The sequence below is a fragment of the Lepisosteus platostomus genome, chromosome 13 (genome assembly GCF_059453375.1).
Source record: "Lepisosteus platostomus isolate fLepPlt1 chromosome 13, fLepPlt1.hap1, whole genome shotgun sequence".
NCBI classification, from domain to species: domain Eukaryota; kingdom Metazoa; phylum Chordata; class Actinopteri; order Semionotiformes; family Lepisosteidae; genus Lepisosteus; species Lepisosteus platostomus.
Window position 1 is genome coordinate 15,367,487 of NC_142623.1, and position 27,493 is coordinate 15,394,979.

The 27,493-nt window shown below is 44.3% G+C and overlaps 1 protein-coding gene across 3 annotated transcripts; it reads right to left on the bottom strand.

Moving 5' to 3' along the window:
- Positions 1-788: 788 nt before the first annotated feature.
- dnmt1 (DNA (cytosine-5-)-methyltransferase 1) lies at positions 789-27,191 on the bottom strand. Of its 3 annotated transcripts, none has more exons than XM_088603452.1 (35): positions 26,939-27,191; positions 25,591-25,633; positions 25,116-25,223; positions 23,328-23,583; positions 22,745-22,817; positions 22,490-22,574; positions 22,211-22,251; positions 22,078-22,126; positions 21,506-21,589; positions 20,503-20,612; positions 20,289-20,407; positions 19,509-19,601; positions 18,727-18,878; positions 16,942-17,129; positions 15,256-15,270; positions 14,212-14,392; positions 13,666-13,763; positions 12,921-13,074; positions 12,234-12,349; positions 10,986-11,187; positions 9,859-9,992; positions 9,146-9,322; positions 8,649-8,873; positions 7,959-8,151; positions 7,604-7,694; positions 6,845-6,985; positions 6,463-6,745; positions 5,790-5,931; positions 5,003-5,169; positions 4,610-4,787; positions 3,922-4,117; positions 3,231-3,394; positions 2,564-2,680; positions 1,771-1,861; positions 789-1,112 (listed from the first exon to the last, which is right to left on the bottom strand). In XM_088603452.1, the coding sequence occupies exons 1-35, from the start codon at positions 26,983-26,985 to the stop codon at positions 1,075-1,077; spliced, it is 4,551 nt and encodes a 1,516-aa protein (XP_088459578.1). In that variant the 5' UTR covers positions 26,986-27,191; the 3' UTR covers positions 789-1,074. The 3 variants fall into 3 exon arrangements, with proteins under 3 accessions (XP_088459578.1, XP_088459579.1, XP_088459580.1); XM_088603453.1 differs by having other exon boundaries at positions 5,003-5,165; positions 5,786-5,931; XM_088603454.1 differs by lacking the exon at positions 15,256-15,270 and having other exon boundaries at positions 26,939-27,190.
- Positions 27,192-27,493: the final 302 nt, after the last annotated feature.

The following is a 27,493-nucleotide window of genomic DNA, read 5'->3' on the forward strand; positions in this document are numbered from 1 at the left end:
GCAAGTTGCAATGCCTCACTGCACAAACTGTATTGGTGGTCAGAGGGCTTAAAGCAAATTGAGAACTTTTTGTGAAAGTACATAAGCTATAACTATAGTATTCTTATTCCAGAAAATGTTACATTTTTTCATCCATATATACAGTATATAATGCATTTACTCTGTACTGCTCCAAGAAAGGGTTCTAGTACCTTATTTCACATGAACCCACTGTTGCCTCTTTGCAATATAATCTCTCCTTCAATCTGAATAGAAGTCAAAACTCAGCATTTATCCACTCATCTCAAATATGCACTTTGATTTAGTACAAAACCTAATAAAAAGCTAGTTTAGGATTTTTGACATGCATGTGGTTTATACTTAATTTTGTGGTACTCGGTGTTCCTTCTAATCTATACAGGAGTTCAGTATAATCCACCCTATACTCATTTAAAAGGGTCACATTAATTTAAAACCAAAAACACTGAATTGGAGCATATTGTAAAGGATACACACTGCGTAGTCCTGGTCTAACTCAATATAAACATCTTAATGTATCTCTGTAATATTCAATTTCAGAATAAGGGACTCAGTCAGACTAAAGCCAAAATGGAATCTTATTATGTGGTCTCTTCGAAAACAAAAAAATGGACAAAAGACACATTTTACCCAACTAAGATCCATAAGGCCTTTTGTGATGTTTTGGCCAAGTTAAATGGGTATTAAAAAGCAATAACACTGCTAAATACATTATCAACTTTTTAAATGACTTTATGGTAAGGTCCCCAGAAGTTTTAACCACAGACAAATTACCATTTAATAAGAGCTTTATTTGAAATATTACAACATATAAAAACTACATACAATTTTTCCCACTTGCAAGAAGGGGACTGTTGCAAATACACGGTTAAAATCACATTAAAAAAAATACACAAAATGGCACTGCACATTTTCTCTGTAAAATTACACGCATGTCAGCGATCTCTCACTGTTCATTGATATGCGAGGGGGGGGGGGGGGGGGGTAATTTCAGAGCATTACATCATTACATGAAACCCCATTTAGAGGCAGCCGTTTGTAGTCCAGAGCACATGGCTAGTCTGATATTTCCATCTTCTCCTGTTTCACATTCTCTGTTGAAAAAGGAAGAGGAAAGTAAAATACAGAATTATTAAGAAAAACCATTACGCCCAGCAGTAAAAACAAAAACATTTGCTATGTGGGTGCATTTAAAGAGAACAGGAGACACTGTACGCAAAGGGTTTTGGGAGTGTGGAACATGCTGCCCAGCCATGTTGTTGAAGCCGATACCGAGGCTTCTTTAAAGAATGGGCTGGATGGTATCCTCAGATAAATTAGAAGTTGGTAGCTAACAGGCTAGCTGGGTCAAATTCTTCCTCTTGTTTTCAACTGTCCCAATACATTCATTTTGATTCAAACCTTTTGATCATATCATAAAAGTAAATTTTCCATGAAAGCTAAATTATATGCACAGCAGGAACAGTCCTCTGAAAAAGCCCCTATATTTAAATCCAGTGTGATGAGAAGAAATTAAACTCAATTCAGAAACAGCAAGATCAAGCCTGGAATTATGCCACTAGCAGACTGTGACCCCATCATCTGGTGGTATCGCCATCCTCTCAATACTGCTTGTGTAAAGCACTTGCAATAAGTCAATTCCCAGGGAAGAATTGAAAAGCAAGAACAAAATTGATCATGCAAGGTATCAGAAACATGCGAGGACCCTAAATGGTAAATATTTTGTATAACTGAAAAACTCAGATGATTTACCTGAGGAACCCTCCTTCATCTTCTCCAGCACACACTTCCTGATCTCCAGGCCAATGGCTTTGGCAAGAGGTGGCGGTACTGCATTCCCCACCTGCAGATCAACAAGGCTGACCTGAGCTGCTGCTTTCTGCTTACACATTTCGGCATCAAATAGTTCTTCACTTTAGGTTAAGTGTTTTACAGACAATTAGCCACAGCCCTCACAATGGATGCAAACTAGCCCAAAGACACAGGATAGACAGAACACAAGCACGTTAAGTGAGCTACATTTTCTGCAAATGTTGACAGCAACTAAATGATTACACTTGCGGAGCTACAGATCATAGGGCTTTTTTATTTTGACCAAGCTACTAATTTATGGAGTTGAACCAAAGGGGGTACAGATCAATACCCTTTTCCATCACAGTAAAACATTAAGGACTAGGACTCTCCAGAAAATGAGCTTGAGGCCTCAGGTTTAGGAATACAAACTCGTTACTTCACAATGCCAAGATAAGACTCTCTGCAAAGGTTTAAGACTCAAGATCACCAGCCCTGGACCTGGGGAGCCTCAAAGCAATTCATTTTATAGGTCACCCTAAGCAACCCATTTCTAAAGGACTGCCATGCTCACATGTTACTGTTCACAAGAACCAGCATTTCCTTAATTGGCATGCAATTTGTTCCAAATGAGTCATAACTTAATCTCACAAATCACTTGTTAATTCAATCAATTATATTCCAAGTCTTGATTTACAGGTTATAAAACCTGCTGCACTGGGGCCCTCATGAACTTGTTTCACATGCCCCTTACCTGTCTGTGCTTGTCAAGGATGTTGCCAAATAACCTGTATGTGTCAGGAAAGCCCTGAGACCTGGCACACTCCCTCACGCTGACCACCCTGTGCTGCTCTGGGTGGAGAACACGACCCTGCAAACCAGAGCAGAAGAGAAGATCAGTCCAACACAGTACAACTACCCCAGGCTGAAAAAATGAACCTCCCACTCAGTGTCAGAGATCAGCTTACTGAATGTAAATTTTAATGCAAATTGACAGCTTTGGCAAATAGCAATGCAGTACACTTAACACAGTACAGCATTCTACTCCATATTAAATTAATAACAGTATGTGTTCTAGCATTCCATCCAAGCTTTCTTAAAGGGGATTAAAAGACACTCACAAGCCTGCTTGTTTACAGTGTAAGAGCCACAACATGTCACAGGAAGTTCTGCCACCTTGTTTGGAATCACAACATTGCACTGCTCATACCTGGAAATTTAATCTATTTTGTGAAGTAAATTGGAGGTTTTACAAGACACCATGTACATTTTACTGCACTTATTGCAGTTTGAAATGCACTCATCAATGCTGATTCTTTCTAACCCTGAAACATGAGAATAAGTTTACCCTTTAAAGCAAGAAGCAAAATGACAAACATTTACAGGAGGAGAACGTAGTGCTCCAGTGAAGGGCGGCTTACCTGCTTGCCCATGGGCTCAGGATTGGTGACTGTGGTGCTGAAGAAGCCATCCCACTCCAGCCTGCCATACAGCCCGGCCCAGTGGTTGTGTCTGTTCCCAGTGTGTGGCAAACACCAGGGAATCAAGGTGTTGAACTGTCTGTCAGCTGGGTCACAGGGCTTGCCTGAGATCAGGAAGAGCCACAATTCAACCACGGGCCAAGACTTTCCACACAAGTTCCAACGCAAAGAGCAAACAGCACATCGCCGGGGTCAGTGCCAACGTGAACAATACAAGTCTTGAGCTGGTGTAACAACTTACTACATGAAATATCATTGGGTATTGTTTAAAAACAAACAGGTTTAAATCACAGGTTTTTAAAAAGCAGTTTTTCACAGTCATCCATCAACTATTTTTTCCCCATGTGCAAAACATAATGGTCCATTAGAGCTACAAGATGCTGGTGGTTTGAAATGTACACAGAAAGGGATTTAGATCTGTACAATCCAGCAGTTTGTCTCTAGGACAAGTGTAGCGCCAGGGTGGCCAACCCTATTATGGACTGGAAGGGTCAGGAAGTTGCCCAACTTATTTTGTATAAGCACGTGGTGGTGCCTGTGGCCAAAGTCAGCAGTGACCAGCTCCGGTGGCTGAACACACCGGCAAAGACTCCCAACACTGGCTGCTTTTCTGAGGTTGCTGACCCCTTACCTTCTGCACAGGTGCAGACACCCCTCAGCGCCCCAGAGCTGCTTCGCCCGTTCTTCTTGTCCGAGTGCGTGTAGCGCAGCTTCTTGGTAGTGGTGCCGTCACTCAGGCGCACCTCGATGTTGGGGAGGTCACGCCAGTCTGAGCCTGGTGCCAGGGGGATGTGCCTCATTCTGGCCGCCACCAGTGCGCTCATGTCCTGAAAGGGGCAAGGGAGGAGGAGGGTTATCTTAAGAATTTCTAAATCCAGACATTAACCCCCTGCTTCTCATTAAATGACGAGCCACTTCCCCTGACGTCACACCGACGGCAATCATTCAAATCTGGGGTCAACATTCAAACTGAAGGCGACTTTAAATTTGCTTCAGTGTACAGAAAGTGTGGGTGAAGGCCTAATTTATCATTGGGCTATACTGGATCAAAAATCAAAGTAATCCAGCTATCATGGGAAAAACTAATTCAATTTTGCTTCCCCAATCTGCACATAACTTATGAGCAAAGTTGTATCCTAAAGTATTCCAAGAAAATGACAAACTTCAGAGGAAGGATGCTCAAAAAAGAGGGAAAAGAAAAACAGGATGAATAAAATGCGGACACTGATCTATTATCAAACAGTCTCCTCTTGTAACCCTCCTAACATTAGGGGATTAGTAATAAGATGAGGAAGATGAGGATGAAACTGGAGTCGCACCTTGCAGATCTGGTCTCGGAGGATAGGCTGGTACTGTGAGCCTCGGATCTGTCTCTGGAACCAGGACTGGGGTTCCCCATTGTAGGAGATCTCCAGCGCAGAGGCCCCATTCCTGACCTCAGGGAGGTCAGACATGGTGTCCCGAACTGTGATAGTTCTATAGATCCCGCTGTTTACCCTGTGGAAATAATTTAGCCTAATTAACCTATGGAAAGAGTACTGTCATTATCCCAGTTTACACAGGGCTGTAAATGACCATATTTACAAACGGCTTTGTAATGTTTACCAAGATTGCAATTTATTCCTGTGAGTTTATTTCCCCGTCAGGGCTTGCTTTACAGGACACATTGGGACCTAAAATTCAGTTTTTTTGCTTCCTCTCAGCGCAGTTACCTTGTGATGTTGCTGACGTATCGCTTCTCATCCACCACCACGCTCAGAGAGCAGGCACGGGGGGCAAACACATGCAGAGGCTCTGGGTATTTGGGCAGCTTCTCCCCAGGGGCGGCAGCCAGGATGATGGCTCTCCTGCGGGTCTGTGCCACTCCGTACTGCCCTGCCTGCATACACAGCGTGCAAGAGACACTGACCGTGAACTGCTGTACTGGCAGGGAGAGAGATATTTGATCCAAGGCCAGAGATTTGCAGCTTTTAATAGCACATTTACACTAGACTAATACCAAATTGAATGGTTGTTTGCAACATCTGGGTAAAATCCTTGTGCATTCAACAGGGAATCTTTTCCATGTTTTGATTCACTTACAGCATGTGCTCACTGACAGAAAGCCACAGCTCAGCATTTTGTATTGTGTTGCTAAATGCCCTTAATCTTTGGGGTTCACAACTGCTTTGGGAAGATGGCCAGACCGCCTGCAGCACAACGTTTGTTTCTCATTCCTGGCCTAGTAGAGAACTGATGTAAAACTGAGGAGCTTAAAATCTATTTAGTTTCTTTACTTAACAACCAGTGATTGAAATGGATACCCAGTGTTAAGCCAAGTGAAAAAAATGAAATGAAATCCTCCAGTGTTACTGTTTTTAACCAACTGAGATACCGTTCCAAGTTTCCCTTCGCCTCTCTCTCATGAAAACAAGGAAAACGCAAGGTTGGCAAGGGGATCTGTTCACATGTGTGCTTCTGAAGAGCGTAGGCACAGTACAGAAAGCCAGTGCTACTCGCCTGCAGCACTCCGAAGGTGCACTGGTACCCCATCCGCACCAAACAGCGCAGCGTGAGCTTCAGCACCATGGAGCGCTTGAAGGACACGAAGTTCCGGACGTTCTCCAGCAGGAAGAACTTGGGCCGGTAGTAGTCACAGTAGCTAAAACAGTACAAAGGAACAATGAGTCACAGACGAGTAGACGTAATTAACCAAAAATTCCATTTAAGTGGCACACAATCTCCCAAACACGGCAAATGAAAATCCAAACTAAGTTTTAGTGTTAGCTTTTCAAGCATGAAAACTCTTAAAACTTAGTTACGGGTTAGCAACCCAATAGCTTCCACCTTAAAGAGCAGCTCAGCTCCTTTTCACTATTAAGTAATAAAAATGAAGGTATAACTATAGTTTTATTTAATGGTACAATACTTTTAGGAAGTTTTTTTCCTCCCATGCACCTGTAAGAATAGAGGTATAAAAGAATTCTTCCCCTCCGACGCATACTTGATTACATGTTATTTATGTTATGTTATTACATGTTACTGTCTATTGTCTTATCTTCTGTCCTATTTATATACGGCACCTGAGTGACTAATGAGAAACTTTTCATTTTACTACGCACCTGTGTAAGTTTAATGACAATAAAGTTGAATTGAATTGAATTAGGAACAATGAAAAATCCAAGCTGCAGACCTGAGATAGGAGACCACCAGGGAGTTCTTGAATTTGGAGTAGGTGCGGGAGTTGAAGCGGTTCATGCCACTGAAGCCCTGGCAGGGGGGACCTCCACACAGCATCTCCACATCCCCTTTCTGAGGGAGCTTCTGCCCCAGGGAGTTGGTCTTCTCCCCAGACATGACCAGCTTCAGCAGGACGTTGCAGTCCTCCGTGAAGACGGTGGTGCCCGGGTTGTTCAGGCGGAAAGCCTGAGCCGCGGGGTCCCACATCTCGATGGCCCACAGTGTCTCCGCAACCCCTGGGTCAGGGAACGGAGAGAAGAGCAGAGAGAGGCGTCAGGCTCAGCTGCAGACACTCATCGATGCAGATGGAAGAGGCACATGAATCCTGGACTTACCGGCCTGGTGGAAGCCCTCAGAAAGCCCACCACACCCAGAGAAGACATCCAGGGTACGCAGCTTGTGGGGCTTCAGATCCTGGGGCTCCTGATCCAGCTGCTCCTGAACCGTGGAGGAAGAGGATTTTCCCTTGCCTTTCCCTGGAGAACAGCGAGCATGTGAACAGTGACACAGTGATGCAGCAAGGCTTACGGCTCTTGGCAAACACAAAATTGCACAAACTAATCTAGTAATATTTTCAGGTGCTCATTGCAAGGGTAGCTTGAGTTCCAGTCTGAGTCATGCTGTGTGGATACAGGGGATATTGCTTTCAAACATGGCCGAGACAACTGTCAATTCCTGTTACTGGCATACTGAAACTTACAAAGAAAGGTAAATGGCGATGGGAAGGCGTTAAAAGAAAATTTTAATCAGCAGCATTAAATTGTAGGATAGGGATCGGCAACAGCTCAGTTGTTACAGTCCAGTTGGATCGTAGCTTAAAAAATGGTAGGTTAGCGCAAAGCCCTGTTGCCAGAGGTAAAACACTCAGGGATGTTCGCAAGGCTCAGTCAGCGCACATCTGCTTGATTACTAACCCACACAAAAAAAAACACCCAGTATAGAACTGGAGGAAAGCAGCTAAGTTTTGGAGCATAAAACCGGCCTGGACTTCTACATGAAAAAAATTTGTAAAGGCCAGAAGTAACATTTCACAAAAAATATTCTAGGACTGAAGTAAAAGGAATCGTATGCTTTCATTCCAATAAATCCCGTACCTTTGCCTTTTCCCTTCCCCTTCCCTTTGTGTGAAGCACTGCGGGCGTGGTTCGGAGGGTCTTCAAAGCTCTTGGTCTTGGAGTTGTACGCCTGCAAAAGGAAGATTCAACGTGATGTCATCATTTTCTCAAAGCTCCTTCTGTTGCAGTGTGACAATTTTAACTGACAGCCTTTTAGAGCGTGATGTGCATCAAAAAGAAAAAACAAAGCACTCTGTAGACCAAGAGTTTAAAAGCAAAATCTCACCAGCCATTGAATCCACTCACACAGCAGCAGAACTCATACCCAGAACCCAAGGTAAAAGCAGAAGCACGCAGTCCCAGAGTTCCAGATGAACAATGAGAGGGTCGTTACCTCCAGGAAGTAGAACCTGTCGGGTCCCGCGCTGGAGTACTCCTGCACGGACTCTATCAGGTCTTCCCCATACTCCACAGTGCAGCGCCCCTGCACGTCCTTGCAGTCCACAGTCACCTCCTCGTCACTCCAGTACAGCATGTTGATGTCAGTGTGGTACCCTGCTTTGGGCCCTTTGTGAGTGTTTTCCGGCCTAGAGAAGGGGGGAAGGGATAGAAGAGAAGTACAAATGAAGACAAAGACCAGACTGCCATGTTCATCCAAGTCTCAGAAGGGGAAACCACTGCAAAGCTGGGATGCTCTTAGCAAGGCATAGTTCCTATTGTTTGTCATCTGGAACATGATTCTGTTTTTAAAAAAACAGAACAAAATGACTAATGCTTTCGTCTAAGAGGTTACACTGGCAAGTTGTGAAAGGGAAAAATTTCCAATGCAAAATGCAAGCTTAACTGGTCTTTGATCAAGTGCAGATTTTTGGCAAGTTTTATTTTTTCCATGGGCTTTGGGTGAAACTTTTTCAGAAGCCTTTCCATTACTTTCAGAGAACGCTTGTTAAATCCCTCATATGGGCACTGTCCATTAGTCCAGCAGCACTTTAACGTTCCCCCCCCCCCGCTGCTTCTCGTTTCACAACGCCTAGCCCTCCTCACCCTTACTGATCGTTACAAAGCTGTCCTGTTATCGCAATACCTGTAGAACTTGTACAGGCGCAGTTTGATCTCAGTCTCGTTGGGCTTGCCGTTGCTCCGCTTCAGGCAGAAAATCTCCTTGATGCGGCCCACCCTGAAGGGCTCGGGGGCGTCCAGGTTGCTGCCCTTGATGTAGTCCGAGGACTTCCTGTAATATTCGGGGTACAGCTCCTCATCCACGTCGTCCTTCCTGTGTGGTCGCTTCACTGGACTGGCGGACTTCACACTGGAATGAGACATTTGTGCGCATGTCACAGGAGATGAGACCCCCAGTTATTCAATTCAAGTCAAATCGCTGCAACGCAGAAACAGAATCCAACAGATCTGAAAGTAAACCAGGAGCTCAGCAGAAGGACATCTGTGGCCATTTCAGTGTCCCAAACTTTAGGGACTGCAACCTAAAGTATACAGAATATAGGTACACCCTGCTATGTATTTTATCCTATTCACAATCAGAACACAGAACAATCCTGTTCTTAATCTCTGCCCCCTCCATACCTGAAGGAGAAGGCCTCTGGTAGCATGTAGACCCCATCCCCTACTCTGTACTGCTCCCCCCTCAGGCAGGCCAGGCCGTAGAAGACCTTGGAATCGTGGTCCTCAGAAAGTGGCTCCAGCACCCGGGGAATCTCCTGCTCCATGAGTTCCTTCGTCCGAGTACAGCTGTCACAAAACCTGAAAGAGAGAACAGTGTATACGGGATGTGAGAGCACAATCCAGTACAGGGGCATCAACACCCACAAACTGGTATTGATGCATTTTCCATCTTAATGTCATTTAAGCAAATGTTGGAACTAGAAAGCAGCAAAAAGAAAAAGATCTGGGAACCTTGATTCATCATGGTTAACTAGACAGTGTGGCGAAGCAATATAGAATGATTGGACAAAGTACATGAAGAGAATTTAGATCAAGAGAATCCATGTTAATCACACAATCCCCTTGGATGTGACAGTTTGGATACAGTAAAGGGAAACCCACTATGCACTTAATGTGTCTGAGAAATCTACAAGAACAACTGGGTTTTCGGTTTATCAAGGGGACAATACAAACTGCATTTTGCATCCAATGTTCTTCATACATTGAACAACCTACCTAAAACTAGATGAGCAGAATCAAATGAAGGCAACATGGCTATAAGGGTGCTGTTATGTACAGAACGTGCTGTTTGATGTGCGTCTTTCAACTCCCACTTTGCCCTCAGCCGCACTCACATGATCTCGCAGTCCTCGGCTGGGCGGACATTGGGAGGAGTCTCGAAGCGCGCGTATTCAGGGTTGTACCACAGCTGGTAGAAGAAGCTCTTCCCATCGTCATCGATCACTTTAATTTCGCTGTCCATCCCTCCCTGCAACGAATAGGTGAAGCCTGCTGTACTACTTGTTGATTTTGGGGGGAAAAAAGTCCACAAGCATGTTTCTCACTCTGCCCAAAATAAGTACAGTCGTAATAGAGTCACTGCTCTGCTAATCTGCACAAAAACCTTCTTATATATTTTATCACTGGACCCCATATTTTAAAGTATGGCATTACCTTGCTGACATTTCTTCAATTTTTACATTCTGCTCGTGTTTGTATTTACATAGATCTGATCTTTTCACTTTCACAATAGGTTTTTGACAGTAGTGGAGACTATTTTTCTTGGTTATCATCTGTGACAATGCCTAAAGTACACACTGCAGTATCAGACTCCACACTCACTCAAGTCTTAAAAGGCAAGACACCCATCTACCCAAAACCGATTATAAAACCACATTTCCATAGTATGTGGAGTTAAGCCTTTTACTTGATGAGCCACTACAGGACTTTATTACTACTAAGCACTTTCATATACAATTAAAACAAAAACGGATGAATATACGGTCCTTCATTACATCTGCAGCACACTTGTATGCAAAGTTTTTTAAAGAGATGAAAAAGTGCTTAGCAGTAAAAACATTCCCATAGATGCCCATCAAGTAAAAGCCTTTGTTTAAAAACCGATATTGGGTTCCGGAGTCTGTCTGTCAGGAACCTGACCATGGCCCATCTTGGAAGCTGACTATGACCAGGAACACCCAGGCAGTGGCGTGCTGCTGGCTGACCACTGCCATGATCACGCTGGGTTGCGGTGGCCAAAAGGGCCCTTTGCCTGGGACGGGCACCTGTAAGCTTGCAGACCCACCAGCAAAAATGGCATTCCTTCCATCAGTGTCTCTGCTCCTGTACATCACAACAGAGGTCAAACTGCATAAACCTAGTGGTCAGATACGAGTAAGTGGTGTGGGGAAAAAAACAGAGATCACGGAACCAGGCCTAGCCTAAAGGAAAAAGCCAGTGACCAAGTTATCTCCCCTCTTACCTCCATGAACCAGTTGTTGGATGGCGCTTTGTACATGACGTTGACTTTTCCCTTGACGTAGGACAGCTGCATGTCCTCGCACTCGTCCACCAGGAAGAGCTCCAGGGGGTCCGAGGACTCCCCCAGCACAGTGTCTGTCCCACGGCAGAACCAATGAGCATGGAACATCTTCCCGTTGTTGTCCTCCCACAAGGCTGTGATCCTGGTGGAGAGAGGGAGGGGGACAAGAAGGTATTACCGCTTCCTTTCAGAGTGTCCTCCTTAAAATCTGAAAACTGGCTGCATACGATGTTGTACCTTAACCAACGTCTGCGAAAACTTCACCTACACAACTTCAGTGTTCTTAAAATTAAATGCCTTAGGACGCCCAGAGTTCATTCAGGATGTTTTCCAGACTTGTGCACAAATAAGTATAGGCCTGTCATTTTGGAGGCAAAACACTTGAGCCTTTTGGAAGAACAGGACATGACTTTGCCCGTCTCTGAAGGCTTTTACTGCACTAGAGCTCACAGAGACAACCAGTCTAACTGTACAACTGTACAAAACTTCAGAAAAAGTACCTAAATGTTCTTGTGTTGCAGACTGGCATATACAAAACGCAATGTTTTCTCAACATCTATGATACTCTTTAACACATTTTTGCAGTTTTAGTTGAAAATACTAAGTCAATATGATTACAGCTACCTCATGATTGGATTATGCAGCTTCACCAAATATGCATTATAATAATGTACAGTAAGCTTTTCATTAACTTTAAAATGAATTTGTTTCCTGTAGGCAGAACCAGGATTATACTATTTAGCAGGACCGTGTTGGTGAAGTATGTTGGCACTGTGTACAGATCACATGGTAAGGAACTATTTACAAAGCACACGTCATCACATGAAAGAAGAGGCATCATCTCAAAATTAAATGGAAGCAGAGCGGACAGAAGAAATATGGAATATAACAGAGTAATTACAAAAAATAGATGCATTAGTATACACATCTCCAAATTTTGCCAGTCTCCAAAACACACCAAGGCAGATCGCCAGAAATTAAAAATCAAAGCTCTAGAGTGTCCTAAGGTATAGTCAACAAATGAAGGATGAAGGATGGTTCTGCAATTTGTTAATTCCGAGGGAGTGCAGGTTTGGCTGCCATTGAAGCAGCTGCAGAGCTACAGATAAGGCCCTCCACAGTTAAAGAAGCATCAATATGAATCCGAGCAGTAGAACGTTAATGGCTCTTTGAGCACCTGGTACAAACCTGGCCAGATAGAGGGGTTTTGAAGGGTCGTCCGGACTCACAGACACACAATCCCCAACCTGCAGAATTTCATCTTCCACACTGACTTTCATGTAGTAATCCTTCTTACCCACCATCTAGAGACCACAAAAAATAAAGTGGAGTTAGGAAGAAACCACCTGAGATTTTAAAAAGTCTGTAGAAACAACATGAAAAGAGTGAGTGGTATCTCAGAAGTCTCAAATTCACAGACTACATTAGTATTAGTTCTCACATAGCGCTCTCTCTCAGTTAGATATGCAGTAAGCAGGAAAAAATAAAATTTAAAACCTGTTTGGATCTCTCGGTGATTATTACTTTTTTTACAAAATGTCCAGAGGTACCAGTATTAAAAGAGCAAAGAACACATAAGATGTTCATCAGTTGAGCCACCCTGTAACTCCAGTTTTCTGCACTGAGGAACCCAACATCCTTGGCCCATGTCAGGGCAGGTCAGTAGCCAATACCGACCAGGATCCCTCACGCAGTGGGATAATCGTCTGAGTGTTGCCAGGGTAAGCATGGGATGAGTCTCTGCAAACAGCCATACCTAGACCACACAGCTACTTCAAGCCGGCACTATCCTTCCTCTACAGCATAATGGGGCTGGCAAGGCCCCATAGCCTTTTAGCTAACGGGTGCATGCGGCGAGGTGCTGCAGCACTTTACCTTGACGGGCTCCCCCACCCAGGACAGCTTGCTCTTGCTCTGCTTCTTCTTTTTGGCCTGAGACATCTTCTTGGGCGTGATCTGCACAGGTAGGACATCATCCTCGTCTATGTTCTCGTCATCCTCCGCTTCCCTCACCGCCAGGTTCGGGCACCTAGCAGACATGTCCATTCAACTGCATCTTTAAAGCCCTACAGAGTAATGATCCCCACATACACATCCCCTGCACCTCTCCAAGGGAGTACAAGCTATTCATTATCATCTTCTAAAGTCTGAAAGGAACTAAGCACAACAACCCAGCTAAACACCCACCATACTTCAATCTGTTTCTGTAACCTCAGGGGTCTTGAGGGCTAGTGTGTCTGCAGGCTTCTTAAAACACCAGAAGTGCTGGGAGATTTGGTCCTGTTAAGCCAGAAACAAACTGCATTAGCTCACTAACTGCCAAGTTATACTGAAAACCCATAGACACACCAGCCCTCCAATACTTAGACTGGGCTCTGCCTGCTTAAACAGATGACACTTGTCTGTCTGTTGGGAACAGGCTGTTTCGTATCCTAAGACAATATGATTTTGCCATGAGGAAGGGGGGAAAAGCAATGAGATGCTGGGGATTTGTGGCCAAGAAGCCAACAACCGAGATCAAGAGGAATGAGTTGGTTAGAATTTTGCAGCTGACTCGCTGGCACCATGCAATGGGGAAAAACAAAGCAAAGAAAAAAAAGCCAGAGTGAAGCAGCCTCACCTTCTCTTTAAACAGGCCTGCTTGCTGCGTCCACTCCCCCCAAATTTAATCATATCCTGGCACGCTGTGCACTTCCCACAGTCAGGAGCCTGGCAAACCTGTGCCAAAGAACACAGAGTTAAAGACACAAACTAGAACTCCCCTCATCTCACTGGCAAAAACAAAATAACTCTATAATCCTAGCTTAATTGAAAACATTGTATAACGCTATGCTAAGCAAAATAATTCAAAACCAGTTAAAAGCAGAAGTGAAATAAAAAAAACTCTAGGAAAACTTGAGTGCTTTGGCTGCCTATTTATTGTCAGCAATCCATTCTTAACACAGGTGGTGGAATAAAGCTCGTCTCTTCAATGGTCAGCTGAATGAGACTTAAGTGCGTAACAGACGATTCAATTCTTTGGACACTCATTTGTATCAATGTCCTTTGAAAAATGCGGTGTTCCAGAAGGAAAGAACAGGAACACTGGGAAATCCCACTCCTCTCTAAAGGAGTGCATGGATGTAGTGTGGCCCTGGCGCACCGCTGCAGTCCCCCGTGTTCTCACCTCGCACACCCCGCAGCGCCGGCGCTTGGCAGAGCTCTCCTTGTCGTTCTGCTCGATCTGATCCGAGAAGAAGGTGTCGAAGATCTGGTACACCAGCTTGGTGGTGGTGGCTTTCGTGGGGCCCTTGTTATCTTTCTCGATCTTGGTAGGGTGGCGGATGGCCTGCCTCCTTGCAGCACGCCTGCAGAAAATGCACATAAAGCCATTTTTACTTCCAGGGCAAGCATCCACACAAGTGGAAGGGAAAAAAAAAAAAGATATTAAATGAGATAAAAAGTACAGGCGCTGTCAGTTACTGTAAATTTGTTAGAAAAGCCTATGGCTTTTTCAAGGCCCTCTTTATAATGTGTAGAATCACCTGACCCCCCCCCCCCAAGGTTTCCGCTCATTGGACTTGCAAAATTGCAGCATGTGGGAGAAGAGGACAGGTAAAGGGGAAATTATCAGCCACACAAGCCCCATGGCAAAGCACAGTTCGCTCAGGTGTGTTCAGAACTGTGCTTCACCAACTCATTTCTCTCCGTACAGCTAGGCGCTAATCCGCCCCAAAAATAGCATTACCCAATAAGACCATATTACAGAACACAAGCCACACACACAAGAAGCCATTTAAAAATAACGCCAGACAGACATATATATCCCTGTAGGTGCACATGCAAAGTCCTCTCTTCCAGTCTGTGGTCAGAGGATGAGTATGATTGTTTTTTGCAACATGACAGCTCAGGGACAGAGGAAGAATCTTCTGTACACAAAAAGCAGCATTCATGCCAAACAACATCTGTTCCAACATGCCAAGGGTACAGCATGCAATTGCAGCTCTGCATCTACATTGCTGAACTACTTAACAGTAAACACAGACATATAGAAGGGCTTTGTATTACTTCCCCTCCCCAAGAAGAACAACTTGCTTGCACAACGTTAGGATTCAGAGGCGGAAGAGCTACTTTTATATCCGTCATTAAATTTTTACCAGGACAAATAAAGGCTTTGAGACATTACATCACAAAAAAAAACAGCAGGGAAAACAGACAAAATTATACCTACCAGTACAATAGCATGCTGCATAAGGAAAACCAAAGATATATTAACTTACAGTGAAAGCCAAAGCACAAAGACAATTGTTTTCATGAGAACATTTACAACGCCATGCGGCACCCTGGTGGCAGTCACTCCCTAGGGTCTGAGACTTAAACGATCCAGCTAAGGTATTAGCTACACCTCCCTTACAATCCTCCAAAGTCAGCTCTGCTTTGGAAATACTACATTACAACATTGGAGCTTGGGATCATAATTAGGAGTCCTCTTTATTTGTATTTGATATTATGAAGTGGCAAGTAAGAAGGGCTACTTGGCACCTTAGCTAGCTCGGCTACTATTACTAACTGACCTGCTAATTTTTATACTAAGCAGGTGATGCTTGAAGAAAGCTATTGGCTTCAACATGACTGGGCAGCTTTGCCAACACTCCCACAGCCCTTTGGGTAAACAAGTACCTCCTGTTCTCAATTTTAAATGCACTTCTACATAGTTTCCACTCGTGTCTCAAGGTTCATGTTTCACAGTTGGTTACGAAGTCCTCCAATGGGATGACAGTCAATACTTTTGAGAATTCAGGAAACTTGAGTCACGTCCTTTTAGTATTCTCTGTTCAAAACTGAAAAGAGTTTAGCCTGTCAGAGAAGGACGTTTATTCATATCAGGGACAATATATTGTGTAATGCGATGACCAAAACTGTACACCACATTCTAAATGGATTGTCTTACGGTGAATAGTCTTAACAATATCCTCATTTTACAATTCTACACTTTTGATAATCTTACTTTTTATTAACAGCACAAGCTTTTCTTTCTTACATGATTCACAAAGGCCACAAGCCAAAATCCACCAGTTTAGTCTACACCACTTATATACTTAGATTTCACAACAAACTTTGAATCCGTAACAGATTCCAAGGACTAGTATACGCAATGGTTCACAACATCTGGCAGAGTTCTCTACTAGGAGGAAAAAAAGCATACAAACAGGGGTTGTGAGTACAGTGCATTATAATTTCTGCAACAAAGTAAAAAAAGGTGCATTGCTACTACAATCTACAGGCTTCCAACTGTTTAAGTTAACACCTGTTAACTTCGTCCTAAATTGAAATAAATCTTTTGCTAGTTGTTTTCTCTGTGTTACTGGAGATTAAGGAGCCTCTTCTTAATAAACACGCACCACTGTTATAAATTATGCCCACCATGAAATTTACCTTGAGCTACAACTTAGTCACAACAGCTCACGTGCAACTTTCAAAACTGGAGAGGGGATGACTGAATGCTTGTGCTACATGCAAAACTTTTGCATGTCTTAATTCATTAGACCTGTGCTGGTAGGTTTAAACATTGGTCCCTCTTTTCCTATCACTAGAAGCATTTCACCCATGTAAAAGCAAGCTTACCATTCTAAGGGGGATTGTACAGAATGCCACACGAAATTCTGCAAATCCCTCAAAAGTCAAAACTCACAGCTGAACGCATTTTTGCAAAACATAAAACACTGGGACAGACCAAGGGACAAAATTACAAAAGCATTTCAGATTTTTCACAAAGTTAATGTTATCCACAAGCTCTTTAAAATAATTATGCAAATATTGCACAAGCATTTGAGAAATGGGTAAGCCAAGGCTTAGTAATTCCAGCCCACACACCCCCTAACGAAGTGTCCAAAAGCTGTGCAGGTGGCAGCCTTACCTTTTGCCCAGCGTGACGCCAGCCAGTTTGATGAGATCCCTCATGCAGGGGGTGACAATGATGGGCTGCTCGTCCGAGTCCCCGGCCTCGTCATAGCTCTCGACCTGCTCTACCACGAACTGGGCGTGCCGCAGCAGAGTGTCCTCTGTGAAGCGGTTGAAGTTCAAGCCAGCAGGGGGCACTGTGGTCTGCACAGGAAGAGGTCAAACGTGAACCATTAAAAAGTGTAGGCATTTGACAAACCTATCCAAGGGAGTGGCTGCAAAATGGCTCTCGGCAGTAATGTGATCTGTGATACCCCTGACTAAGCCTTCTTGTTGGCATTTCCATCAGGACGCCTCTGTCCTTTCCTTCATCACTTGCCAGTAAGAGTCAGATATCTGGTTTGTTTTAAACCACAGACCATGTTGCAGAACATCCAGCACAGAGCTGCTCTTTCAAAAGTAGAAAACACAGAGGCAAAGTGCTTTGCTCACACCACATAACACCGGTGACTCCAGAGGGATTTTGGGTAATGATAATTGCATGTTTATCATACGTTTTGAAAACTGAGATCTGCGATGCAATAAATACGACAGCATCTTCACATGGCTAAGAGACACTGCAACCAAATCGCATCTTTTTGCTGTGCGTGATGAGCATTTATGTGAAAGAGTCCTGAAGAATCTGAAATTCACTGAAGGAGCTGACATTGGGAGTCACAGGAAAAAAAAAATTCCAGACATAAAAACACCCTCCGGTTTTAACTGGATGCCCAACCCCTTACAATAAAGAGAAGTCTTTCCAGGTCTAAAGCATAGATTAAAAGATATAAAACATTACCAAAAACACTGAGCTGGGATATTAGGTTTAAAAAAAAGTTAGGAGCATAGACACGCCCAGTTGGATTAACAATCACAGAAAAAATGCGGCATCAGCATGTCTATGCAAAAAAGATTTCTGGCATCACTATTTTGAGGCTGAAACTGAAGAACTAGAACCTGGCGCAAAAAAAGACTACTTTTTTTAGCACATGCTGAAGTTAGAGTTAATTTACAAGAGGAGGAGGGAGCGGAGTGGGGAGAAGGTTTCAAAACTGAATCATGGAACAAAACAGGATGTGAGACATCCCCAGCAGAACAGTTTAACAGCTGTGTGAGCCAAAAGTGTTGTGAAAAATAGAGACTCAAGACCATGCGTAAAATGGCAGTGATGCATTGCCTCCTACCTAAAGTCAGTTAATCTTACTCAGTAACATCCAATAAAGACTGAATCAGTTTGACAGGAAATTGGTGAAGATGCCAATAAGGCAAGGTCATACAAACAAATATGTTTGTTGGATTTTTTGTCTCCAACTGCACAAAGTATCGGACTTCCTTCACTGGAAGGAAACTTGGTTGAATACTGCTCTTTGGTGTGTTTTAAAAAACTCCCAGGTCACTGGTTACAGGAAAGCAAATTCCTGACCCCAAAAACAGAATGGCTGCCAAGTGCAGTTCCTCTTGCTTCTGCAGCATAGGATGACCTGCAAGCTAACAAATTCTGACTGTCGTTACATTAAGAGAGGGTCAATGCTTAAATTTTGCATTACTGTGTCACTTTCAGATACCCAAGTTAAATCAGTGCTGTGGAAACAAATACTGCTGTAGCTGCAGAAGGCATCTTTCAGTCACTTCAGTCTCAGTTGCCCATTGCTCAGTCATTCAGTCAAACCACAAGGCAGCAGGGACACTCTTTGCTTATGCTAAAATCTTTAAACCTGCTGAAAAAAATGTACAGTTCGGAGCACGGGGAGCACTCGATCACCTCGATTTTGTTGAGGAGGTCTTCATAAGTGGCCTCAGGATTCTTCTGCAGAAACTCCACCACGATCTTGCTCATGTAGATCTTCTCCTGCATCAGAGCGAAGATGGGAGCGTACTCCTCGCTGGGGTCCATCAGGATGTAATCCGCAAACGCTGCCGAGAAAAGGGGATTACAGGAAGCAACCAGCAGTGAACATGCTCAAGGACCTGAAAGCGCGTCTCACTTTCACTACAATTCCTTTGAGGCCAACAGAAAGGGAGCAATTAAAGCCATCAAAGGAGTAAGATGAGTAAGATCTTACAGGAAGCACCAGCTTTTGGGGAAACCTAGAGCAGCCCCTATAACGGTAAGCTTCCATGCTGAAGCATTTTAAAGCAAGTCACATTCCTAACCGAACTCCAATAATGTTACAAATTGTTTGGAAAGTAGTAAAGGGTATAACCAAACCAAAAGCCACTTCAAAAGCACTGGTCTTGAGATTTTTTTTTTAACAAGGACTACTAGAGGAGGAAGGGCAAATGCCAGTTTTCACTTAATCAAAAGAGAGAAACAAAAGTTGATTTGATTGAGGGAAACAGGAAAACACAACTGACCCTGCCCCACCCCACCCCAAACTCCGATATTAAGGTAGATTAACAACATTAGAAACTTTCAGAAGTTACTTGGGCCGAATTAGTGCATCACCAAACAAACTACAGACCTTATACACATCACCAAACTTCTAAAAGGCTCCGTAACTGGCAAGACAGATGTCCTGCTACTCTAAATCTCTCATCACTTACCTGTAGTGAACCCAATCAGAGCCTTTTCACCGCCATCAAAGCCAGTTATCCACCAGGCATTGATGGGACCAAGCTTCTTGGCAGGAACACCCCCTTGAACAAGAGCAGGAGGAAAAGCAAGTTTTAGATTTGGAGGCCGAACGCCATTCGTGAAGGTGAGAACTGAAAACCGCAGTGTTAAAGGACAACACCTAGCTTCAAGACACAGGATACAAAAAAAAAGCACAATACAGAGAAAACCAAGGGGACCTCACACAATAATTCAAAATACTCGAAGGCATTAACACAGCCAACCCAGGGGACTTTCTCAGAATCTACAGTGAAACACAAACCAGAGGACACAAGGGGACGCTATGTGGAAGAGTGCATTTAAAACCGAGAACAGGAGGCACTCCTTTACCCAAGGGGTTGTGCGGGTATAGAACAAGCTACCCATCCACATTGTTGAAGCTCATTACCTGGTTTCTTTCAGAAAATCAATGGATGAGATCCTTGAATCAAGTAACTACTAACTTCCAAATAGTCTAGATGGGCCAAATGGAGGAAGCTTTCTTAACCTTTAGAATTTCTTACATTAAGAAGTTCTGCAGAGAGCTGAAAACTACCAATGTATCCGACATAAAGCAGTTTTCCACTGTGGTTGAAGACGCATGCTAGCCCTCCATTATAATTGGCAGGGGTATGTCAAGAGAGGTACACAAACCATGCAATGATTTTTATAACTGAAGCTGGAGAAGAGGGGTCTTATGGGATCTCAGTCCCTAGCATTGAAGCACATACCATCCATGCAGGGGTTGTCATCATAGATGGGTTTTACAGCACAGCTGAAGTACAGCTCCACATTCTTCTCAATCAGACCCGAGTCGAAGGGGCAGAGATGGCCTTTCTTGTCATAAATGCTGCAAGACAAAGAGCAGAGCACAACCTCAAAGCTAAAGGTTTAAACACATCGTTTTTTACTCGCATTTAAGAAAAAAAAAAGACTCGGATTTACCTGAAATTGGTGATTTTATGCTGAGGCAGATCTTCGTAACTCTCAAACCCATCTTCGTTCGCATCAAACAAGGAAAGGCGCTCGTCTGTCAGCATTTCCGGCTCATCTAGCTGCATTGCAGTTATACAGAATACAGTTCGACATCTACCACCATGCTCAAGGTGCATTTATATTCAGAACTAAAACCTGTATTTCCACATCACCGCTGGGATGTTCATAATGGATTCTTGAGATCAAGTAAGATTTCTTATTCCACCATGATTAATCCCTCAATTAATGTCTGGATCCTTGGCTTCCATTTAACACTCAACTTAACGTAATCAGAGATGCTGAAAAAGTGCAGGTTCAAGAAAGCTGAACTGCATCATTGAGCTTCATAAGTGTCTTGTATGGTGAACTGAAACAGTAGTTTTTTTACACTTTACAAAGAGAAAAAAACATTGTAGGCCCAGGAGAAGGGAATTTTGTCTTAGTTCTAAAATCACTTGGCTATGCTTCAACTGCTGTAGTAATGTAGATATCTCTTTCAAGCAAAGGTAGAGTACATGAACTACTTCTCTTTAAGCTAACAAAACATCAATCACTCTGGTGTCAGTGCAAAGTGTAACCAGGTACAGTCCTAGGATTTAATGAGTGTCTTGCTCCAGCAGGAAAAAATATTTTCTTTGTAGTCCTGAAAAAAAGACTACAAAGGGATTTGACACAACCATCAAAAAATCTTTAAAGGTACTTGAGAAATCAACAACAGTCTTCAAAGTCAATAGTGAACCACAACCCACAGGATGGGGGGGACTACAGTAACTATTCAATCACATCAAAATGACTTCTTTCAAGTAACAGCTGGATGAGATTCCTGCATTAATTATCTATTAGCAACCAAAAAAGCAACAGGAGGCTGGTAGACTGGGGGGGGGGGTGGGGGGCGTCTGCATATGACTGTTGTAGCATCGCTTTATCTTAAAACATCAAACAGGAATCTGAAGCCTGCCAAGGAAGTACTCACAGCATCATCAGGATCTCCCTGGAAAAACTTGAGGTCCGGGTCGTCCAGGTACTGCCTGCAGTCTGGACACTTGGGAGGTGGAGTCTGAAACAGGAACATAAGACCACTCCCAATGAGCACTCCAAATTTTAAACACAAAAAGGTGCTGCTTCTTATAAACTTCCAAAACCAGGAATGTTATCAACTACCACACACAACCACAGGGCCATCTGAATTAAAAAAGGATTACATTCGTGAAGGCAAAATGAGTAAAAAAAAGAGGAAAGAAGGCTAGCACGATGGTGCAGTGGTTAGTGTTGCTGTCGCGCAGTGCTCTGTCTCTGGGTTCACTTCCTGGGGTGCCACCTGAATAGAGTGTGCGCGCTTTTGTCCGTCTTTGTATCTGCAATGGAATGGCACCCCGTCAGGGGTAAACCCTGCCTTGCGCCTGTTGATTGCCAGGAGCGGCTCTGGCTTCCCCGCCACCATGAATTGGAATAAAATGTTAGAAACTGGATGGAAAGGAATGAAAACAAAAATATTGATAGGGGATTGAAAATTAAATCCTTAAACAAGACGCATTTACATCTCACCTTAGCTGGCGGCACAGGATTCTTTTGAACAGAAGCTTTAGTGTCAGTCCTAGTCAAAGAAAAAAAAATGTTACTGGACCAATGCAAATCTAAAACCTTTGTAATTCAAAATGACCATTAGAAAATGTCTTACTTTTCCTCCGACTCCACTTTTAATCTTTTCTCATCTTGTGCCTAAAAAAGGGGGGGAGAAGTGCTTGCTGTAACATTGCCTGCAGAAACTTGGCATGCATGGTCACCATAATAAAACAGTCAAGAAGCAAAACAAAGAAACTCAAAGACAACAAAACTGTAAAAATACTGATAAACAAAGCTGAAAATCCCAAGCAACCAAACGGACATGACAGCAGGACAACTTTCAATGTTCCACCGCAGGTCGGCCATGCATGAAATGGCATTTATAAAAACCAACCTTCTCTTCTTCATCCGTTACTCCCTCTTCTGTAACCGGGGCCACCTCCTCTCCATTCACTTCGTCTGACTTGCGCTTGCTTGAGCTGCAACAGCAAACAAACAGCTAGCCATCAAGTGACTCAACTCGCCAAAACATTTTTAGAAACGTAACTCGGCAGAGGCTACACAATATCGCTTACACTTTCAACAACGCTAAAGACATTGAACAAGAGACCCAGGGATGTAGGCTGAGAAGAACATAAAAACGGGTTACCTTTTTGCAAACATGGACAAGATTGTGGGCTGCTTGACAGAATTCCTGGTGACCCTGGAACTGGAGAAAGATTCTGAAAGAAAAAAAATCCAACATGATTGGAACAAGGTACTGAAATGCCCAGGTCAGGCTAGCCTGTAGCAAACCTACATCTGGCGAAGCATTCTTCCAGGTTCAGAATTTCTTCTCCTCCTCCCCCTTGCTTCCTTATTGCAAGTGTGCGCCAACATTTCCCACTCTCACCTGGCAGCCCTGGGCCAGGAAGTTTATCTGACCAACAAGTGTGTCACAGGGAACACCCCCAGTGGGAAAGCAACAGAAAGGAAAGTAAAACCACACCAGCTGTGACTAACGACTGATGGTGCTCAACTGCTCGGATTATAAAAGGGGTTTGTATACAGCACACAGTTAGGTATCCATCCCCTTAATACTCCAGGACTTAAGCTTACGTAGAGTATGAAAGGTTTTTTTTAACACAAAATAACCTTACACTTCACTACTATGGCTCCACTGCTGGAAAGACTAAGTTTCAAACGTTTGTAAGGCCTCCCCAGTATCCCTCATGCCAGGCAAAGCTTCTTACTCTTAGTGTCCCCTTCAGTCTTGCTCCTTCTGCCCCCTCTGGGCTTGCCAGTGCTGGGCGACTTGAGCCCTTCCTCTTCCCGAGCCTCCACGGTGCCCTCTGCACCCTGCCCGTTCCTCGGGCCGCAGTCTTCATCGCTGGCACCATGCGCCCCGTTCTCTGCGCAGCCGTTGGCCTGGCCGTTGAGCTCCGAACTGCCGTTCTCCAGGCACAGCTCCCGGCCAAGCAGGGCCTTGACTTTAGACAGGTACCCCTCCTGCAGCAGCACACACAGACACAGAACCACCACAGGGTGAGGCAGGGATTCAGCCCTGTACGCCAGGCCCTACTCTCAGGCTTGTCATTTCAACTGAGATCTGCACAGCTATTCTGAGGTCACAGCGTGCTCAAACAGAATTTGAAAAGGAAAACTCAGTTCAGCACAACAACAACATAAAAAAAATTCAGGTGCTGGTGTGAAACTATTAGGTCTTTGCCTCCAAAGACTGAAAAGATTCCTTTCACTAAGACGAGGACGAGAGGCGCTTGTAGGCATGCATTCTGGCGCGTCACAGAGAGAAACAACCAGCTGTGAGAAATGAGTCAAAACAGTCTTCCTCCACAGCCAGCCAAACTTTTAATTTCACCTTCAAATGCACCAAAACATGATTTGGTCACATCACAATGCAGGCATGAAGTCTGAAGCCCCAGCTTCAGTTAAGGACAGAAAATGGAAGTGGCACATGCATTCAAAATAGTCTCTTGGTGCCCTAATGAGCGTATAGAAGACTTGTGTATTGCTACTGTAGGCATAAACACATGCACATTTTTTCTCTCCCCTTGATATAGAACTTGAAATGGGATTGAGTGATTCTAAACTGACACTTTCCTTGCCCTTACTGAAATTCTTAACAAATTCACACATGGTCAAAGATACATTGGATCAGCCCAAATTTTACACCGAATCTGGGACTGTAATGTTAGTCACCCCAATCTAGTACTAAATGTAATATCTGGGTTTCAGACTCTGATCCTAAATGGGCTCGGTAAATAATCCTCAGATGCCGACTCTGGTTGCTGGAAAATTATGATGAAAAAAAATCCCTATTCAAAGGCTTTATCCAACAAAAGGGAGAAGCCCACATAGCTTCCTTTAGAATCCAACAGCCCAACTCTTCTTTGGCAGGATACCTCAGTGTTTGCGTTTCCCATCAACCCCCGGATTTGTGACGGACACCTTTTCTGGCTCAGGGGGCTGCACCGAGAGGATGGGGATTTGGGGGTGGCAGTGCTGCATCCATGAGTTTTTGGACCACCTGGCTGTTAACAAGCACATTCGCCTGGAACCGCAGCTGGTGTGACATGCATCCGATTTTTATTCCAGACCTCCACATTAAACGGCCTTAAATCTGAAACACGCCTGACAGAACCAGAAACCAGCCACAGCCTAGGAACCCCAAAACACCTTGCAAACAATAAGCCCAGCCACACAATGCATACAATCCTCAGCACGCATCAACAGCTACAGTCTTGCTATTCTTTAAACCTTTTCAACCTAAATTATAAACTTCCATAAGAGAAACAACAACCCAGTTAAACATGCTTCAGACAAATGACATAAAGGCTCGTGTCAATCACAGAACAGCGATGGGGAAACTCCTGTCCTCAAGAGACAAAATTCATGGCCACATTCATCCCTCCTCCTTCACCAGCAAACACCCTCCAAGATTCTCCTGGGTTCGCCAGCTGTCCCACTCAATTTTTGCAAGTGCAACAAAACGGATGGCGAAATGGGATAAGCAGATTTACCACTGAAAGCTCCTCTTTCTTCAGCTTGGACTCAAGGTTGTTGAGCTGATTCTGGGCATCTGCCTTCAGGTAGCCAAGCACCAGACTCAGCGTCTCCCTCACGCGCTCCTGCTCGGAAGAGAGGGTGGGGGAAAATTCTGAAAACATGACGGCGCTGCCAGCAAAGAGGATGTAGCCTGCACCCGCATCCATGCTGCAAGGACACCGGTAGGGTCAGCAATGTGGACGTGGGCGATTCTCAGGTGTCGAGGAGGAAACTGCAGCCGAGGGATAACACTACAAATTACACTGCAGCCGTCTCCTAGATGAGACTGTGGCCCTGCAGGAGAGCAGCCGGACCAAACCGAAACCAGATTCACAGCATGGTAACAAAACCGGGCTAGTTTAGCATCTCGAGGCGATCTGAAAATGCTCCAAATGCACCATCAATGATTTGGGTTAGATTTCAAACACACACACGCCAAAATGCACTTACCTCATCTGTAAGACCATCTCCATCCGTATCCAAAACTTGAAGCCTGTAAAAGAGGAAACGAAGAAGAGGGTAACTACTGGGGGCAGTACAATACCAGTAAAAGCGTCGTGAGGCAAGAGAGAGCCCCCTCTCAGCAGAGTTATCTCTGTGAAGCTAAACCATCATGCCGGAGACCACAGGGCTCCCTCCCTCGGGGCAGAAGCACACCAGCAGAGCCAAGATAAACACTATTTTCAGAGTTCTCTGGATCTCAGATTCGACTGCAGGCGGGACCAAATTCCAGGTGGAGTGTTGACGTCCCGTTCACCTCAACATTTCCTCTAAAACATCACGAGTGATGACCACCTCACACACACACACACACTTTCTCGTCGTTTAATGTTTTACAGAAAGCAGTCGCAGTTGAACAGCAGGAAGTGCAATGTAGCCCGCTAAAATCCAGGAGGAACACGATCAGACAGGAATGAAAAAGCAAGACAGTGGTGGCTCAGAGTGTGACTCGGTCTCGGTGACCTGCCCTGCTGCACACGTACTGTACAGCCCCCAATGCAAGGAGGCCAAGCTTGTGCCCCCCCAAAAAAACCCAAACACTCAAACTTACTGCGGGAGATAAAACAAAATTCGCCGTTTTTTTTCCCCGTACTAGCGTGCTCCACTGCGCGGAATAAACGCGCTGCTTTGGTGAGCACACCGGCAGGGCTTTGGGAAGCAGGCCGGGAACTGCTGCTGGAGAACTTGTGGAAGTTGTGCACAGTGCCGGCGTTCGGCACCCGCGTTCTCATGACAACGGCACTGTTCACGGCGCCCCGCACGCCAGCTCGACACCGGCCGCGGCGCGGGGATGTGCCGCCGTTTTTACTACGGTAACGGCCGCGGCACGGGCATGGAAAAGACACGGTCCTTTCGCGCCAAATCCAGCCGTCTACACCACCCACTTCCGAAATCCCCCGGCGCGCTCAAAACACGCTTACTTCTCCCAGCGCAACACTACACACCGCCCGAGTGGAGCCGACAGGTCGGGATCCGAGCCGCCCAGGTGTGTGGTGCCATATTATCCCGTACAAGGCGTTGTCCAAGAGCGACTCGCGTTCACAAACACAAACAGTACTTATCAGCGGCGCCAAAACCGAGTGTCGAGTAAAGGCGATACAAAATAAACAGAACAAACTGCAGTATAAGTACAACAACGGAAAGGCTCAGGAATTGCAAGGGATGAATTTAGACTCTGGAGATTCCATTAAAAAAGAAAGAAAAGATAAAAGCCCCCTCCCTTTGGTTAGTGAAAGAATACACCTGATGTATTAATCATAAACCTCAGCGGCAAGAAAATAAATCGTTAACTAGCTACCGTTTTTTGACGTCCTCTGGGAGGGATAGTGATGTCTTAGCTGGCATTTCAAGTTTGAATTTGGTTTGTTTTACAAACAGGAGAATCCCGAAGCGTTTCTGTTCTAAAAAAAAACAGAAAGAAAATAAAGAAAAAGGAACATAAAATAAAAGCAATATCCTTTAAAAACGAGGCGCTTTCACCCGAGGACGCTTCTTATGGATTCTATATGCTGCTACGGCGCGCGGGCCGGCTTTTCGCGCGGAAACCAGGGTACGCTGGGCTCTACCACTAGTCAAGCACATAGGGGAGCGCAGTGTCAACTGGGATATGTTCAATTTTGTTTTTCGATATTACAACTTAAAACAAGCCATCCTTTTCATCTTTTATTAATTAAATATAACAGAAAATGTGTTTTTTTCCGCCTAGACGTGTTCTATGTTTTATTTCAGTAATATATTTTATTAGTTAACCCCTGACTTTCAAAATGGAATCATCCCCAACCACCTATGCCGGGTTTTCCGACGTCATGAACAAAGAGAGGGGGGATGTATTATTTTCACATTTTACAAGCTT